The 18908-nt window shown below is 36.1% G+C and overlaps 1 protein-coding gene across 1 annotated transcript in view; it reads left to right on the top strand.

Annotated features, from left to right (window-relative positions):
• Nucleotides 1-13185, top strand: part of PRKDC (protein kinase, DNA-activated, catalytic subunit) — a 215989-nt gene extending 202804 nt beyond the window's left edge. Inside the window, exons 77-86 of the mRNA XM_046641859.1 lie at nt 2121-2325; nt 3290-3357; nt 4187-4407; nt 4721-4813; nt 7170-7259; nt 7467-7538; nt 7615-7816; nt 8384-8572; nt 9427-9566; nt 11508-13185. Coding sequence (XP_046497815.1) covers nt 2121-2325; nt 3290-3357; nt 4187-4407; nt 4721-4813; nt 7170-7259; nt 7467-7538; nt 7615-7816; nt 8384-8572; nt 9427-9566; nt 11508-11712 — 1485 coding nt within the window. The 3' untranslated portion in view covers nt 11713-13185. The remainder of the gene's footprint in view (nt 1-2120; nt 2326-3289; nt 3358-4186; nt 4408-4720; nt 4814-7169; nt 7260-7466; nt 7539-7614; nt 7817-8383; nt 8573-9426; nt 9567-11507) is intronic.
• Nucleotides 13186-18908: the final 5723 nt, after the last annotated feature.

Genomic DNA, 18908 nt, shown 5'->3' with positions numbered 1-18908 from the left:
GATAGGCATGGCTGGCAGGATTCCAATAAGATTTTACTTATAAAGACAGGGAGTGGGCTGGATCTGACTTGCTGGATATGATTTGCCAAATTGTGTTCTAAACAAAGAAGCCAGAACTGAAAAATGGGTGACTTGACCCCTGTCAAACAGAGAGAGCGGCAGAATGGAAACTAGAATCAGGTCTCCCAGCTTAGTAGGACCAGTCCGTAGTCCATCACCTGTGAAATCATTTCAGCAGGACCTCTTTCTTGCAGCCTTCCCTAATCTAACTTGTGCTCCAGTCTGCTCTGGTCCCTACTGCAGGCAGAGGGAGGGTGTTTCTCTATAGTTTGCTATCTGTCTGTCTCCTAAACCAGCATGAAAGTGTCTACAGAAACCTTTCCATTGCCTTGTGTGGAATAATTCTAGGCAGCCCCCAGTCAAGACTGCGTGTTATCCCTTTGAACTCTTGGCCACTTCCTTTCCCTGCATGCTGGATACCATAAGACTCTGCCCTGAAAATCTATTAATGTAGACGGTAGCTCTTCCTAGCTACCACTGAGCACAGCACATCCAGCCTAACTGAGGGATGCTGTCAGAGTGGAGACATACACCTCCTGCCAGGCATGATATTTGTCCTCAGGTTAATTCCTAGTACCTTGGAAAATCAATGCAGAAACTTCTACTTAGTACCAGATCAACACGTAATTTGCATTAATTATTTAAAATAGTAATTGTCTACCAAAACAGAAATGCCTCAGATTTTACTTTAGAGGATCCTGAAGGGCATTATGCCAGTCAGATATATTGTTAGTGCTGGTTATGTTTGGGAAATAGTTAATCTTTCCATGTATTCTAAGAATTGCAGATAGTTTCTATATTTTTAATCTGCTTATAGATCAAGAAAGAAATTTGTTTTATGTGTGTCAATATTCCTATAGTGGATTGTCTTAAAATAGAGCATATATTTCATTTATACCAGATTTATGTTGTGGAGTTAGTTCTGAATTTGGTAAAAACATTTCTAATTAAAGACAATCAAGTAAATCTTGAGGACTATTAAGTCATTGTTAGTAATACATTTGAGTTTTGTTTTTTGTGGGTTTTTTTTTTTACATCAGGATTATAATTTAAATAAATATTTGAGAAAAGACTAATACAAAGAACTATTTGATATGTTCCAATATAAAGTACTTCTAATAATAGTTGCTTTTAGAAATATAAATTATTTAAATAGTGTTTATACTGGTTTATGATCTAAAACAATGGCTTGAAAGACCCCTACTAAGGAAAGTACAGCATTCTTATATCTCTCTTTTCAGCCCTAATGAAGAATTATGGGCTGTTCATTTTTATTTATTTATTTATTTATTTATTTATTTATTTTGAGGAAGATTAGCCCTGAGCTAACATCTGCTGCCAATCCTCCTCTTTTTGCTGAGGAAGACTGGCCCTGAGCTAACATCCTTGCTCATCTTCCTCTACTTTATGTGTGGGATGCCTACCACAGCATGGTTTGCCAAGCAGTGCCATGTCCGCACCCGGGATCTGAACCAGTGAACCCCGGGCCGCCGAAGCGCAATGTGCACACTTAACTGCTATGCCACCAGGCCAGCCCCTATCTTTTTTTTTTTTTAAAGATTTTATTTTTCCTTTTTCTCCCAAAGGCCCCTGATACATAGTTGTATATTCTTAGTTGTGGGTCGTTCTAGCTGTGGTATGTGGGACACCGCCTCAGCATGGCTTTGATGAGTGGTGCCATGTCCGCGCCCAGGATTTGAACCAGCGAAACTGGGCTGCCGAAGCAGAATGCAAACTTAACCACTTGGCCACGGGGCCGGCCCCAGGCTGTTCATTTTTATTGAATGACTCCTTTTATTTTGTACTTTGTTCCTAATTACTCCTGTTACCATAATGATCTAGGTCAGTAACTAGAGAGTGGGCACAAAGAAACAAACAAAAGCAGGCTTCAGGTGTTTTAGTGTATGGAAACATTCAAGGAAGGCAGAACTATAAATCTTAAAGCACAGAAAAAAACCTTTGTAATTCGGTGCTTGATTCTTATAAACATACAAGCCTAGAACCTTTTCCAAAGCTCAAATTAAATATTAATATTTAAGGTATATTATTATTAATTTCAGGCTTTTGGAAAAGAATTTGATAAACACTTTGGGAGAGGAGGTTCTAAGCTACCTGGAATGAAGCCCCGTGAATTCAGTGATATTACCAACTCACTATTTTCAAAAATGTGCAAAGTCTCAAAGCCACCTGGGAATCTGAAAGAATGCTCGCCCTGGATGAGTGACTTCAAAGTAGAATTTTTGAGAAGTGAACTGGAGATTCCTGGTGAGTTAACCCTCAGGGATGACAAAACTGTTCTTTAAGGAGAATAGTGCTGTAGCAAGAATTTCTGATCTCTAAAATAATGATATTGGGAGCTTGACAGTTTTTTTTTTTAAGCACTTAAAATTTCGCCATATTTTTCATCATTAGGAAAATCTGTAAATACTGTGAATTAGTACACTTTACTAACTAATTAGATTATAATTTTATTAAATTCCTGGTTATGACAAGTATTCAGATTTCCATCTAATAATAATGGTAACTGGTAATTCCCTCTGAACATACCCATGCTTTACTCCTGAATAACTTTTCTCCAGAAATATACAGATATAGATGCACATCACTTCCTGGGATGTACTTGGTGGTCCCATTTAAAGTGATGAGATAATGATAAATGACTTACCTTCAGGAAAAAGAATTGTGATATTGATGATGGAGACACATAAGTTGGTTGGATGTGAACATAGCATGATTTTTCAAAGGTGATCTTTGTATATTCCATGTTCTTCATCCTGGAATTTGCCAGACAAAAAAACATATTGATATGGTTACTCATATTCTCATCCCAGTGGATAGAAAAAAAACATATTTGGAGAAACACTTCTTTATTATTATTAACAGCTGTGCCTTACATAAGTCAGTTTCAAGAAAAACATTGAAAACGAAGCCTCCTAATAAGCAGCTTGATTCTCCTTGAAATAATACAGTGTTCTAGCTCAAGACGTTATTTTTCCTGTTTGGAATTTGTCTACTCCATTAGAATAGGAAGCTAACTTCCATTTGTCAGTCAGATTGAGAAATAATGGCATTAAAAAATAAGTCCATTTTCTTTAGATAGTAAAATTTTTTACGAAAAGTTTCCATGTTAGATTAGCTTTTTTTTTTTTATTACATCAACAGATATATTTTAAAATACAGGATTCTGTAACAAGCTATATCTAAGTAAGGCTTCTGTGGTTTGTTTTAGGTCAGTATGATGGCAAGGGAAAACCAGTGCCAGAATACCATGCACGAATTGCTGGGTTTGATGAGCGGGTAAGTGCCAATGTGTTCAACCCCAGTCACCGTAGTTAGGATTGTTAGTGTGTGGCATTTAGTTCTTCAGATATGAGAATGGTATATTTGTCTTTACTAAAGAAAAGACAACTTCCCACGTTGGTCTCAAACGTTAAGAATTTTCTGATCCTGTTATTTACTGAATTTCTTAATATAATGTTTCTAATGTTTCAACATCAGTTATGTTTAAGGATATATGGGGGCCGGCCTCGTGGCGCAGCAGTTAAGTTCGCACGTTCTGCTTCTCAGGGCCCAGGGTTCGCTGGTTCGGATCCCGGGTGTGGACATGGCACTGCTTGGCAAAAAGCCATGCTGTGGTAGGCATCCCATATATAAAGTAGAGGAAGATGGCATGGATCTTAGCTCAGGGCCGGTCTTCCTCAGCAAAAAAAGAGGAGGGTTGGCAGTGGTTAGCTCAGGGCTGATCTTCCTCCAAAAAAAAAAAAAGGATATATGTGTGTATGTGTATCCATTATAAAATATACGTAGAATTAAATTAAGTAATTGTAACAAGTTAACATGTATGTTGCTTGTTACTAAGGATATCCACACTTATAAGCAATTATTTATAAACAGTAATGTGAAATTCCTGTGGCACAACGGTAGGGCATAAACAGGTAACAAATACTGTGCTGGCCCTAGGTTCTCTTCTTTTTTCTGTCACCTGACTCTGTCCTCGAGGAGAGGTCTTTCTTTGAGGAATGCATACCAACCAGCTGTAGTTCTCCCCTTTTTATGATGATGTGATGGGCTATTCTCTCAATTTCTAAGACTTCACTTAAAAATGTTTTCTTAAAAATTTTTAAAGATAAAAGTAATGGCTTCTATGAGAAAACCAAAGCGTATCATCATCCGAGGCCATGATGAGAGAGAGTACCCTTTCCTTGTGAAGGGAGGTGAAGATCTGAGGCAGGACCAACGCATCGAGCAGCTCTTCGAGGTCATGAATGTCATCCTTTCCCAAGATGCTGCCTGTAGTCAGAGAAGCATGCAGCTAAAGACATACCAGGTCATACCCATGACCTCCAGGTATGACCACGTACGCATTGTCATTCTAGAGTAGATTTATGTGAATGTAAGATCCAGTTCTATGCCAAGGTCTTGTTTAATTTTACCAAGATTCTGTTATAGGTCACTTGACAATTCAGTGTTTTAAATTTCACAAAGAGAGCTAAACAGAACTGATCAACATTTCTAAACCTATCATTTTCATCTTAGTGTAGAGAAAGCAAGTGAAGAATAGACAAGAAATCTACTTTATTTAATTCTACATAACTTTTTTTTCTAGTGTTGAAAGAGCAGTTTGGATTTATGTTCATAAACTATTTATTCTCATTTACAGATTAGGACTAATTGAATGGATTGAAAATACTTTTACCTTGAAGGAACTTCTTTTGAGTAACATGTCACAAGAGGAGAAAGCAGCTTGTACAAGGTAACATGGAATCTAAATACTGTTTCTCCAGCTGTGGCCCCACCCGAGCCTGCTGCTGCCCAGCCACAACATCCCTCTGAGGAGAGTGGTTTCAAATTCAGTTCCTCCACCTCAAGCTTCTTGAGGGCATTTTAGGGCCCCTTTTAATTGGAGCCCTCAGCCATACCCTGGCCTATTCCTTAATCTGCCTCTGGCTGGGTGAATCAAGTACATGGAGTAGAAGGTTCTAATCTAACCAGTAGTTGCATGTATTTTAGGAGAATAAAAAAACAGTATTAACTTTGAAAAAAAAAGAAATATCTTGAAGGAAATAAATAATAGTAAGATTAGCTGCTAACGTTTAATTAAACATTTTCTGTGGGCACTATTCTTAGTTCTTAATGTGTATGAAGTCATTTATTTTTCACAAAAACCCACAAGGTGAGTCTTATTATCACCTCTGTACAGATGAGTAAGCCGAGGCCAAGAGAGGTTAAATCACTTATCCTCGGTCACCCGGCATGTATTTTCCAACTTTTCTACAATGAACATGTATATTTTAATCAGAAGCGTTTTTTAGTGTTTTTTGTTTCTATAAAGACAAAACAGGACAACATTGAGAGACATTATGCAGGAGGAGTTGACAAGTTTTGGTGACTAGCTATAGGATGAAGGAAGAGGAAATGGTCATAAATAGGTGCAAGGCCTATTTCTCTTCATTGTACTCTCGTTCTTTCCTGAAAGTGTTTACATAGGAGCAGTATTGTCATCAGTCAGGGACAATTTCTATGAAATTAGGCGTATTCTTATCAAACTCTTATTCCTGGGTAATGGTTGCTAAATAGGGCAGTATTTATGAACTTTTAATTCCAATCATTTGAGACCTTTGCCTAGAATTGTTTCTGCTTTCCCTGGAAGACAGGGAAATTGATGAATAGTACTTCCTGGAGTTGGAAATTCCACATCTCGTTCTGGTGCTGACTCAGCAGTGATCCTGACTCCCACGGGAATCTTGAACAAGTGGCTCGTCCTCCCCTTATTTCCATCCCTCTGTTTGTAATATCGGATAGTAATGTAAAATGCGTAAGGTGAACATAGGTAGCAATAGGGTTTAAAGTACTTTTCAAATATGGAATTATATAAATTACTTCCCATTGTTTTTTTAAAACAAGGTGCTTCCAGCTCCCTATTACTAAAATCATTGCTATTTTTTTCTTAACTTACTTCTTGCACCTTTCCAACCTAAATTTTCATCCCATTTGAAACTAGGAGAGAATTTAGATGAAGATAGAGTCATCTATTTGTGAAATTAACCTAGGAACTCAGAAAAGATTCACCTTAAGTGAATGAACTACCAAGTAATATGTGAAATTCTTCTATCTTTAGATTCTTTTTTTTTTTTAAGATTGGCATCTGGACTAACATCTGTTGCCAATCTTTTTTTTTCTTCTTCTTCTCCCCAAAGCCCCCCAGTATATAGTTGTATATTCTAGTTGTAGGTCCCTCTGGTTGTGCTGTTTGGGACACCACCTCAGCATGGCTTGATGAGCAGTGCCATGTTTGCACCCAGGATCTGAACCTAAGAAATCCTGGGCCACCAAAGCGGAGTACGCAAACTTAACCACTTGGCCACGGGGCTGACCCCCTTTAGATTCTTTTGTAGGAAAACTTGTTAAAACTTGTGACACAAACCCAAAAGTGGCAAATATCACATCGTTTCCAACTGCCTGAGTACTGCCTTTTGCCTATGAATATTACTGAAAACAGCTTCTCAAATTCAATTCAAATCCATTGTCGTTTAAGAAAATGCTTTATTGTACTTAATATGGATTTTATATGTGTCTGCATACTAGAAATGTTGAAGAAAGAATGTGGCACTGTTTTAAATAATGTAAAAAACAGACTCAATCGTCTTCAACAAATAATTTGTGGGCATTTTGTTTGTAGTAGTGATATGACTACCTTTCTTGCCTACTTTCAGTAAGTTGCACGTAGTCCTGTCATCCTGTTGTTACAGTTCTTTTCTGGGACCAGATCTTTAGAACCATACGCCTAAATCGTAAACACTTGTTTAGCTCATCTTGTTCCTCTCTGCATGAATTGAGAAATTTATTGTATCTGATTGTTTTGTGCCTGAATTTTTACATAGGAAATAACTTTGGTTTCTTAGGAGCAGTTAAAATTGAATAATGATATATTGAAATTCTAGATCCAGAGTAACATGGTTTCAGTGTAAATATTAAATATGTTTTAAAGTCATGTTTATTTTTCCCCGCCTCTGCACTGTTTTTCAATGAATTCTCGGTGATCTTTGCCTCTGAAATCACATAATGCTAAATATGTTCCTAATGCCGATTCCTTTTTTCTGACTCATTAGCGATCCCAAAGCACCACCATTTGAATATAGAGACTGGCTGACAAAGATGTCTGGGAAATCTGATGTTGGTGCTTACATGCTAATGTATAAGTAAGTTTTGTTTTGATTTTCCTTCTTACTGACTAGTTCCTTCTTCTCAAAGTTGCGTATTTACTTTAGTTTCTTAGAGAGTTTTTTCTCAGAGAGATCATCAAAATCTAGTTATTTGATATTTGAGTTTCACTGTAAACAAAGAATTTTAAATTTCAAGTCACAAGAAGTTTGTTCTAATCAGACGTTTCCTATTTTAAATCGTAGGGGAGCTAGTCGTACTGAAACAGTCACATCTTTTAGAAAAAGAGAAAGTAAGGTGCCAGCCGATCTCTTAAAGTAAGTATACTTCTGATTTTACAAACCCATTGGTGGCGCAGCAGAGACCTCAGAGGCTGTGTCTCCCCTCTCCTAGGCGGGCCTTTGTGAAGATGAGTACCAGCCCTGAGGCCTTCCTGACACTCCGCTCACACTTTGCCCGCTCTCACGCTTTGATATGCATTAGTCACTGGATTCTGGGCATTGGAGATAGACATCTGAACAATTTCCTGGTAAGCATGGAGACAGGTGGAGTGATTGGAATCGACTTTGGACATGCATTTGGATCAGCTACTCAGGTATGCTCACCTTGCTCTCATTATTCTCAGCTAGTTTAGAGTTGTCATAGCACTTTGTACCACCTTCTGGAAATATACAATTTTTAAAGAAGAAATGACATCTCAGTTAGGTCACTTTTGTCATGGTCATTGAATTTGACAGTCTTGCAGAAAGGGATAATCTCAACTTCATTTTGGCCTTGTTCAGACAGGTTATGGAAGCTGTGATGATGAATTATCAGAGCTAAGAGTAAAATGTGTTCCTATAAATTATGAAGCCTCATAATCAAAATGTCTTCCACAAGATATGATTCCAATCTTTTCTCTGACGTTAAACTATGAATGTTTTACATTGCACTTCTAAATCTCTGCGGGCTGTGTAGTCCTACACACGTAGGTTTTGCATTGCAGGGATGATTATGTTGATTACTCTTGGGCACAGGGAATTCACTTCTGTATAGCTGATTTCAAGAAAAGAGGAGTGCATATTGTCACTAAAAGTGAATAATACCTATGGGAGAATGTTCTGTTTGTGCCTGTTATTTGAGATTTCTAGTTCATATGTTCACATATTTTTTTTCTCTTTAGTTTCTGCCGGTCCCTGAGTTGATGCCTTTTCGTCTAACTCGCCAATTTATCAATCTGATGTTACCAATGAAAGAAACAGGTGTTATGTACAGTATCATGGTGCATGCACTGAGAGCCTTCCGCTCACAGTCCAACCTGCTTGCTAACACCATGGACGTGTTTGTAAAGGAGCCTTCCTTCGACTGGAAAGTAGGGTTATTCATATGCACTTTTCACTTTTATTTCAATGTACCAGTAATTGATCTGGTATCTACTATTATATAATGGAAATACATCAAACTGTATTTACTAAAGTAGTTACATTGTTTTGTACAGCATTTCCTGAAATTAACATTTGAGATCATTTGGCCTGAAAAGCAGATAAAAGACGTAACTAGGAGAGGAAATATGGACCCCTTGGTGATGGTGGGTCTAATTTCTTTCTGAGACAGCTTTTAGTTTAAAATCTGTTCCACATGAAGTTTTCCTTGATCATAAAGAGAGAGATGGCGTATCTAAATCTCAAGGTTCTTCATAATACAGCTCCAGAAGAATGAAACTTAGTGATGGTACCCTTTATAGGGAGTAAGTGCAGTCCCTCAAGGTCACTGTCACTGTTATGTATACTACCGTTAAAATTTGTATAGGAAGCTATAGAGCTCTCCCCAGCTATATATACTTGTTTATTTTAAAATCATTACTTGTTTGGGGCTAGCCCCGTGGCCAAGTGGTTAAGTTTGCGTGCTCCGCTTTAGCAGCCAAGGCTGATTCGGATCCTGGGCGAGGACATGTCACCACTCATCAGGCCATGCTGAGGTGGTGCCCTACATAGCACAACCAGAAGGACCTACAACTAAGAATATACAACTATGTACTAGAGGGCTTTGGGGAGAAGAATTTAAAAAAAAGAAGAAGGTTGGCAACAGTTGTTAGCCTAGGTGCCAGTCTTAAAAAAAAATAATTAATTAAAAAATAAATAAATAAAATCATTACTTGTTTAATGTTTGAATGTGATCATATGTACTTTTATAATAAGCAGAGAAAATCATGTTCTTTTCCTTTAGAATTTTGAACAGAAAATGCTAAAAAAAGGAGGATCATGGATTCAAGAAATAAATGTAACTGAAAAAAATTGGTATCCCCGGCAGAAAATACATTATGCTAAGAGAAAGTTAGCTGGTGCCAATCCAGCAGTTATTACTTGGTAAGATTGTTATTTGTGGAAAAAACACACAAAACACCAATATGCTACAGTTTACTGAAAAATTACTAAATGGTATATAAAGTGCTGAGTACTTTACATTTAGCTTATGATGTTAGCTTTATTATTCTCATTTTACAAATGAAAAAAGCGTGGCTTAAGGTTGACTTCTCCAAGGCTGGGCAAGGTCTCTCTCTCTAAAATCTGTGTACTTGACCCTTGCCCTTTTGGCACAGTCTTCAGGCTTCAGGTCATTACCTGGAGTAGCCTGTACCAGTGTGAGGAACAGCAGGAGCATTCTTAGACTATTACAAAAATATTTTTACACACATGAGAAGATTTAAGTTTTAAATTTGCTTTTGTCCTTTTTAGGACAAAAGGTGACCTTGGTGGGTATCAGCACTGAAGTGTGGAGAATACATTAGGGGCTTGTTAGATGAGAATCCAAATTGGTTTAGCCTTCAGATTTGCTTTTAAAATTTTTCTTGTTGTGGTCTAAAACAAATAGAAATTTATGGAAAATGATTCACTAGAAGGGAAAAAAGTTGGAATTTACAATTAAGTAATAGTAAATGACAAATCTGGTCACTTGTTTTTTGATAAGTGTGTTGAGAGCATTCAATGGTCTTTCCAACACATGGTGCTGGCAAAGGAATGAAACAGCAAAATTACAAACAAGAAAAGAAAAAAATAGTTAAATTCATCAAAACTAAAAACGTGTGGGGCTGGCCCCGTGGCCGAGTGGTTAAGTTCGCGCACTCCGCAGCAGGCGGCCCAGTGTTTCGTTGGTTCGAATCCTGGGCGCGGACATGGCACAGCTCATCAGACCACGCTGAGGCAGCGTCCCACATGCCACAACTAGAAGAACCCACAGCGAAGAGTGCACAACTATGTACCGGGGGCCTTTGGGGAGAAAAAGGAAAAAAAAAAACAAAAAACTAAAAACGTGTGTGTGCTTCACAGGATACCGTCAAGAAAGTAAACAGACAGTCCACAGAATGGGAGAAAAATTTGAAAGTCATAATAGCTGATAAGGGACTTGCATCTAGAATATATTAAAAAAAAAAAACTGTTACAACTCAATAATATCTTACAAATAATTCAAAAAATGATGAAAGGACTTGAGCAGGGATTTCTCTAAGGAAGATACACAAATGACAAGCACGTGGAAAGATGCTTAATATTATTAGTCATCAGAGAAATGCAAATGAGATACCACTTTACACCCACTAATATTGCTGTAATAAAAAAATGGAATATAACAAGTATTGGTGAGGATGTGGAGAAATTGGAGCCCTCATATGTTGCTTGTAGGAATGTAAAATACTGTAGAAAACAGTCTGGCCATTCCTCAAAAAGTTAAACACAGAATTACCATTTGAGGGGCCGGCCGGGTGACACAGCGGTTAAGTTCACACAGTCCGCTTCTGTGGCCTGGGGTTCGCCCGTTCGGATCTTGGGTGCGGACCTATGCACTGCTTGTCAAGCCATGCTGTGGTAGGCATCCCACGTATAAAGTAGAGGAAGATGGTCATGGATGTTAGCTCAGGCCAGTCTTCCTCAGCATAAAGAGAAGGATTGGCCACAGATGTTAGCTCAGGGCAAATCTTCCTCAAAAAAATAAAATAAAAATAAAAGTTAAAAAATCTAAAAAAAAAAAAAAAGGAATTACCATTTGACCCAGCAGTTCCATTCGTAGGTATAACACCCAATAGAAATGAAAGCATATGTCTACACAAAAACTTGTAGACAAATGTTAATAGCAGCATTATTCATGTTCTATTTTTCTACAAATGAAATCTCTTGACGTCAAGATTATGAGTAATAGAAAATATTCTAGAAGTGATGAGAGGGAATATTTGGATAGGACAGCTAGAAACGGAGGCAACAAAGGAAAAGTGATGCATGGTTTGTGTTTTCATATTTGTTTAATATTTTTTCCAGTGATGAGTTACTTCTGGGCCATGAGAAGGTAGCTGCATTTGGAGATTATGTGGCTGTAGCACGAGGAAGCGAAGATCACAATATCCGTGCCCAAGAACTGGAGAGTGACCTTTCAGAAGAAGCTCAGGTGAAGTGCTTGATTGACCAGGCAACAGACCCCAACATCCTTGGCAGAACTTGGATAGGATGGGAGCCCTGGATGTGAGGTCTGTGAGAGTCAGTGGATAAAAAACATGAAAGTGTTTAAAGAATCTTCTAAACTTTTATGTACAGCAATCAGTGAGCTGATTTTCTTGACACACTAAAGAAATCTGTTTAATGATACAGTCTTCTAGCAGGAGTTTAATAAAGATCATGGTGAATATTGGTATGAATGAATGATTAGGTATAATCAAAGATTAGGCTAGGGTTATAATAGACATAATAGAAAAATAAATATCCAGGCTTATACAGGTATTAAATCAAGAATATAGCATATTACAAGTGCTACAACTTAGATAAACCAGCTATCTTAATAAATGGTGTAAGTGTGAGCATTCCCTGCAGTGTTCTCCTTGGTGGTCATGGCACATTGGAAATAACACCCAGAGACTTCATCACTGAGACTCCGTGAGAGTAAAGCCAACAGCATAACTGATATGAAGTTACATTATATTAGCAGCACAGGAGTAATAACAATAAGTAAAGCTAGGATTGTGGCTTATTATATTTAAAAATGATTATGTTTGATATTTTAGGATATTTTTGTAGGTTTTTTTCTTTTGTTTTCTTCTAGTTTTGACATTGTATGTTTTCTAGACTAGAAGGTATTTAGGAGATAAAGACCTTGGTCTTAACACTTATTTTCATTACTCTGATCCCCAACAGGAAGACAGATAAAAATGGTTTGCATCCCAGATTAGGGATAACTTCAGAAATTCCATGTATTATAATAGGGATAGCACTAAGCTTTCCGTTCTAGGAAAATAAAGGAAATCTCTATTTGAAATGAATTCCTTATTTGGAGAGAAACATGCATTTTAGACAGCAAGATCAAATTAATGGATACAAAAATGGCTTCCTTTTCATTCACGGAATCTCTGCCCCTCCTCTAATCCTCCGCACACCTGGTACTGTTTTCAGGTTGGCTTTGAGCTTTTTAATAGAAGAAAATTTCAAACATTTATTTTTGGAAACTCTTGCATGATTTTGAGAAATAATAATCTTGAAATATGGAACGTTGGAGTTTTTCCCCAAAGTAGTGTATAGCTCTTACACAGTTTCAAAAGCAAAACGTTCATCTTATATTTCATTATGTTACTTGACAAATTTATTCTGATAAATACAGACTGACTGCATTATGGCATTAAAAATAAACCTTATGTTCTCAGCAGATGGTATCTATTCAACCAAAGAAACTGCATCTTTAAAGAAAAATAAGTGATCATGTGTGTGAAAACCCAGTATACACATACATGATCTAGTAAATATGTTTTGCTGCAGCACAAAAACAATCAAAACAAGCCTACTTTGGAATTGAGCCGATTATAATATATTGTTTTCTGTAACAACTAATTAACCATAATTTTCTCTTGAGTCTTGATAATGCAGGATGTATTCATTAACTAGATCCCCATATTATGGGAAACTGTTTTTTAATGACTATGTTTCATATCAATAAAAGTTCATTGTTCCAAGATATCTGTGTGTATGAGTCCAGTCTCAAAGCTGTCGGCTTGAAAATTCCATCAAAACCCAAGAGAGTGCAATAAAAACAGTTAACATATGCAGCATTCATAAGACATTTGCACAGTTGCTCAGGATGCTTAGGGACTGCATGTCTGACCCATACTTTGGGTCCAAACTTCAACCCTGTGATTCTTGCTAAATAAAGATACTTGGTTTGGAAAACAGGAAATAAAAGAAGATGTCTCTACTGATTATAAGGAAATATGGATAATATTAAGAATACTTTCATTAAGCATTTTATTAAGTTATTAAGCATTGTAATGTTTTTAAAGGTAGAAACCACATACATTTTCAGATATGTAAGAGTTCAAAGGCAAGCAGAGAGTTTTTTCCCAGAAGTAGAACAGACTGAGCCATTTTCTTCGCCTTACACCACATCTTAGGGAGATAGAGTAATGTGGCTGGAGTACGTTGTTAACACTGTGTGCCAAGGACGTGAGACAAGCCTGAAAGAGACGGTGAAGCTTTAGTAAAAGATAACAGGTAAATTTAAAATGCACTGTGTAGTATTGGACTTATTCATATATTTTTTGTTCAGTACAGCTATTTTTAAAAGTTTTACAAATATGAATGATAATATTTACATTGTAAACAGGTTTTGACATTATATTCATGTTGCATATGAAATAAACATTTGTTTTTAAACTCCAAAATAATCCAGGAAGGTTCATATTAATCTCAATGAAGATGACTTGAATGAATCCATCCTTATGAATATTAATTTGAGCATTTTATCAAACTGAAAAACAAGTCTATCACAAGTTCCTTTAGGACAGAGGCGATGTCGAAATCACTGTCTCTCACCACCTAATACAGTGCCTGCACATAGCAAACAACAAATCATGGGGAAAGAGTAAAGACAAACTTTGAAACTATTCCTAAAAGAAATAAAAACTATGTCATCAACCTACAAGAATTTTTGAAGTACTATTTATTAACTGATGACCTGTAACTTCTAGTAAAATATATATTTTTGAACTTCAGAATGTTGTCTTTGTATTATAGTGAAAACACAACTATGGGGGTTGCACTTATTCGCTTTGAACAGTAAGAAATTGAAGAATTTAATGCTTGACTTTTTGAAAAGCAAAAGCCATTGGAATTTTGATAGGGATTGCATTGAATCTGCAGATTGTTTTGAGTAGTATTGTCATCTTAACAATATTAAATCTTCTAATTCATGAACACAGAATATCTTTCCTTTAATTTGTGTCTTTAATTTCTTTCAGCAATGTTTTATAATTTTTGCTAGTTGTCAGTGTTTATACTTTTCAGTTTCCTTGGTTAAATTTATTCCTAGATATTTTATTCCTTTGGATGCTATTGTAAATGGAATTGTTTTTCCTAAGTTCCTTTTTAGATTGTTCATTGCTGGTGTACAAAAACACAACCAAGTTTGTGTGTTGATCTTCTCTCCTGCAACTTTGCTGAATTTATTTATTGTTCTAGTACTTATTTTTGGTATTCTTTGTTATTTTCTATATATAGGATCATGTCGTCTATGAATAGAGGTAGTTGTACTTCTTCTTTTCCAATTTGAATGCCTTTTATTTCTTTTTTCTTGCCTAATTGCTCTGGCTAGAACATCCAGGACAATGTTGAATAGCAGTGTTGAGAATGGGCATCCTTGTCTTGTTCCTGATCATAAGGGGAAAGTTTTCATCTTTCATCATGGAATGTGATGTTAGCTGTGGGTTTCCAGAAATGTCGTTTATCATGTCAAGGAAGTTCCCTTCTGTTCTTAATTTGCTGAGTGTTTTTATCATGAAATGGTGTGGAATTCTGTCAAACATTTTTTTTTGTATGGAGGTGCAGCTCTGATTTTTCTCCTTTGTCTGTTACTGTTGTGTATTACAATGATGGATATTTAGACATTGAACCACCCCTGCATTGCTGGGGTAAATCCCACTTGACCATGGTGAATAATCCTTTTAATATGCTTTGGATTATGTTTGTTTGTATTTTGTTGAGGATTTTTGCATCAGTATTCATAATAGATATTGGTCTCTAGTTTTCTTATGGAGCCTCTGTCTGGCCTTGGTATCAGGGTAACCCTGGTCTTGTAGAATGAGTTAGGAAGTTTTGCCTTCTCTGATATTTTTTGGAAGAGTTTGGGAAGGATTGGTGTTAATTCTTCTTAAATGTTTTATAGAATTCACCAGGGAAGCCATCTGCTGCCTATTTCTTTGTTGGGAGGTTTTTGATTACTGATTGAATCTCTTTACTTGTTACAGATCTGTTCAGATTTTCTATTTCTCCTTGAATCCCTTTTGGTAATTTATATGTTTCTAGGAATTTGTCCATTTCAATTAGATTATCTAATGTGTTGGCATTTTATTTCTGTAAGATTGATAGTGTCCCCACTTTCATTTCTGATATTAGTTATTTGCATTCTCTTTTTTTTCTTAATCTGTCTAGGAGAAGGTGTGTTAATTTTCTTGACCTCTTCAGAGGAATAACTTTTGGTTTTGTTGATTCTCTATTGTTTTCCTGTACTCTATTTTGACAAGCTGTGCTCTAATCTTTATTCTTTCCTTAGTTTGCTAGCTTTGGGTTTAGTTTGCTCTCTTTTTCTGGTTCCTTAAGGTGTAGAGTTAGTTTGTTTATTTGCAGTCATTCTTTTTTTAATGTAGCTGTTAAAGTGTGACCATTGCTTTTGCTACGTTCTTTGAGTTTTGGTATGTTGTGTTTTGTTTTCATTTGCCTCAAAGTATTTTCTGATTTCCCTTGTGATTTCATTTTTGACTTTTTGGCTGTTTTAAGAGTGTGTTGTGTAATTTCCGTATTTGGAGTTTTTCACTTTTCTCTGTTTATTGCTTTCTAGCTTCATTGCATTTTGGTCGGAGAAGATAACTTTGTAAGACTTCAGTCTTTTTTCAATTTATTGAGACTTGCTTGGTGGCCTAACTTATGGTCTATCCTGGAGAATATTCCATGTGTTCTACTTTTGTTGGGTGGAGTGTCCTGTATATGTCTATTAGGTCTGGTTGGTTTATAGTGTTGTTCAAGTCCTGTCCCTCCTTATTGTTCTTCTGTCTAATGTTCTGTCTATCCATTATTGAAATTGGGTTATTGAGGTCTCCAACTGTTATTGTGGGTCTGTTTTTTTCTTCAATTCTGTCAGTGTTTGCTTCACATATTTGCTGTTTGGTGTGTATATCTTTATAATTGTTGTATTTTTTTATGAATTCACCTTTTTATCAATATATAATGTCTTTTTTTGTCTTTTGTAGCAAGTTTTGACTTAAAGTCTATTTTCTGAGATTAGTAGCCATGCCAGTTTCCCAGAGTATTTATGCATGAAATGTATTTTTCCATCCTTTCACTTTGAATCTGTTTGTCACTTTGCCTCTAAAATGAGTCACTTGCAGATAGTGTATAATTGGATTATGTTTTTATAATCCATTCTGCCAATATCTTTCTTTTAACTGGTTTGTTTAATCCTTTTACATTTAAAGTGATTTCTGATTAGGAAGCATTTACTTCAGTCATTATTCTATTTGTTTTCTATAAATTTCATCTTTTTTCCCTGAATTCTTCCACTACTGTTTTCTTTTGTGTTTGATTTTGCTAAGGTACCATTTGAATTCTTTCCTTGTATCCTTTTCTCTGTATTTTTAAATTTTTTTCTTAGTAGTTAACCTCGTGATTATAATTATCCTAAATTTATAACAGTGTTGTTTGAATTGATATTTAGTTTCAATAGCGTACAGAAATTCTGTTCATATAAAGCTCTATCCTTTCTCCCACTTTATGTTGTCACAAATTACATCTTTTTGTATTATATCCCCATTAAAATAGATTTATAATTATTTTATGCATTTGTCTCTTAAAGCTTATAAACAAAAACAGGAGTTACAAACCAATATTTATTTATATCATTACCTTTACCAGTGTTTCTTGTTAAGCCTTGTAATCTTGGTTGAAAACTGGACATTTTGAATATCATAATGCAATAACTCTGGAAATCATTTTTTTCTCCCTCCCCAGGGTTTGCTGTTGTTTCTTTTTTTGTTTATTATTGAGTTCATAATAGTTTACATCATTGTGAAATTTGTTGTAGATTGTTATTTGTTAGACACCATATAAATATGCCCCTTCACCCCTTGTGCACACCCTCTACCCCTGTTCCCCCTGGTAACCACTGAACTGTTCTCTTTGTCTGTAAGTTTGTTTATCTTCCACAAATGAGTGAAATCATATGGTGTTTGTCTTTGTCTGGCTTATTTCACTTAACATCATGCCCTCAAGGTCCATCCACGTGGCTACGAATGGGACAATTTTGTCTTTATTATGCCTGAGTAGTATTCCATTGTATATATATATACACCATATCTTCTTTATCCAATCATCAGTTGATGGACACTTGGGTTACTTCCACATCTTGGCTATTGTGAATAATGCTGCAGTGAACATAGGGGTGCATAAGTCTCTTTGTATTGTTGCTTTCAAGTTCTTTGGATAACTGTCAAGTAGTGGGATAGCTGGGTCATATGGTATTTCTATTAATTTTTTGAGAAATCTCCATACTGTTTTCCATAGTGGCTGTACCAGTTTGCATTCACACCATGCAATGAGGGTTCCCTTTTCTCCACAACCTCTCCAACATTTGTTATTTTTTGTCTTGGTGATTATAGCCATTCTAATGGGCATAAGGTGATATCTAAGTGTATTTTGATTTGCGTTTCCCTGATTATTAGTGATGTGAAGCATCTTTTCGTGTGCCTATTGGCCATCTGTATCCCTTCTTTGGAAAAATGTTCATATCCTCTGCCCACTTTTTGATTGAGTTGGTTGTTTTTTGTTGTTCAGTTGTGTGAGTTCTTTATATATTATGGAGATTAACCCCATTAACCCCTTGTCGTATGTATGATTTGCAAATATTTTCTCACAGTTGGTAGGTTGTTTTTTCATTTTGATCTTGGTTTCCTTTGCCTTCCAGAAGCTCTTTAGTCTGATGATGTCCCACTTACTTATTTTTTCCTTTGTTTCCCTTGTCTGAATAGACATGGTATTCCAAAAGATCCTTTTAAGGCTGATGTCTAAGAGTGTACTGCCTGTATTTTCTTCTAGAAGTTTTATGGTTTTGGGTTTTAACTTCAACTCTTTGGTCCTTTTCAAGTCTGTTTTTGTATATGAAGGAAGATAATGGTTTACTTTCATTCTTTTGCAAGTGGCTGTCCAGTTTTGCCAACACCATTTATTGAAGAGGCTTTCCTGTCTCCATTATGTGTTCTTGGCTCCCTTGTCAAAGATTAGCTGTCCATAGATGTGTGGTTTTATTTTTGGGCTTTCAGTTTTGTTCCATTGATCTGTGTGCCTATGTTTGTACGAGTACCATGCTATTTTGATTACTATAGCTTTGTAATATATTTTGAAGTCAGGGATTGTGATGCCACCAGCTTTCTTCTTCTTTCTCAGGATTGCTTTGGCTGTTTGGGGTCTTTTGTTGCCCCATACAACTTTTAAGATTCTTTGTTCTATTTCTGTGAAGAATGTCATTGGGATTCTGATTGGGGTTGCATTGAATCTATAGACGTTTTAACTAATGTTTAATCTTCTAATACATGTGCATGGAATATCTCCTTTTCTTTATGTTGTTATCACTTTCTTTCAGTAATGTCTTCTCGTTTTCCTTGTATAGGTCTTTCACCTCCTTGGTTAAATTTATTT

The sequence above is a fragment of the Equus quagga genome, chromosome 16 (assembly GCF_021613505.1).
Source record: "Equus quagga isolate Etosha38 chromosome 16, UCLA_HA_Equagga_1.0, whole genome shotgun sequence".
Lineage (NCBI taxonomy): Eukaryota > Metazoa > Chordata > Mammalia > Perissodactyla > Equidae > Equus > Equus quagga.
Note: the sequence above shows the minus strand (reverse complement) of the source record. Positions and strands in the feature narration are given on the sequence as shown.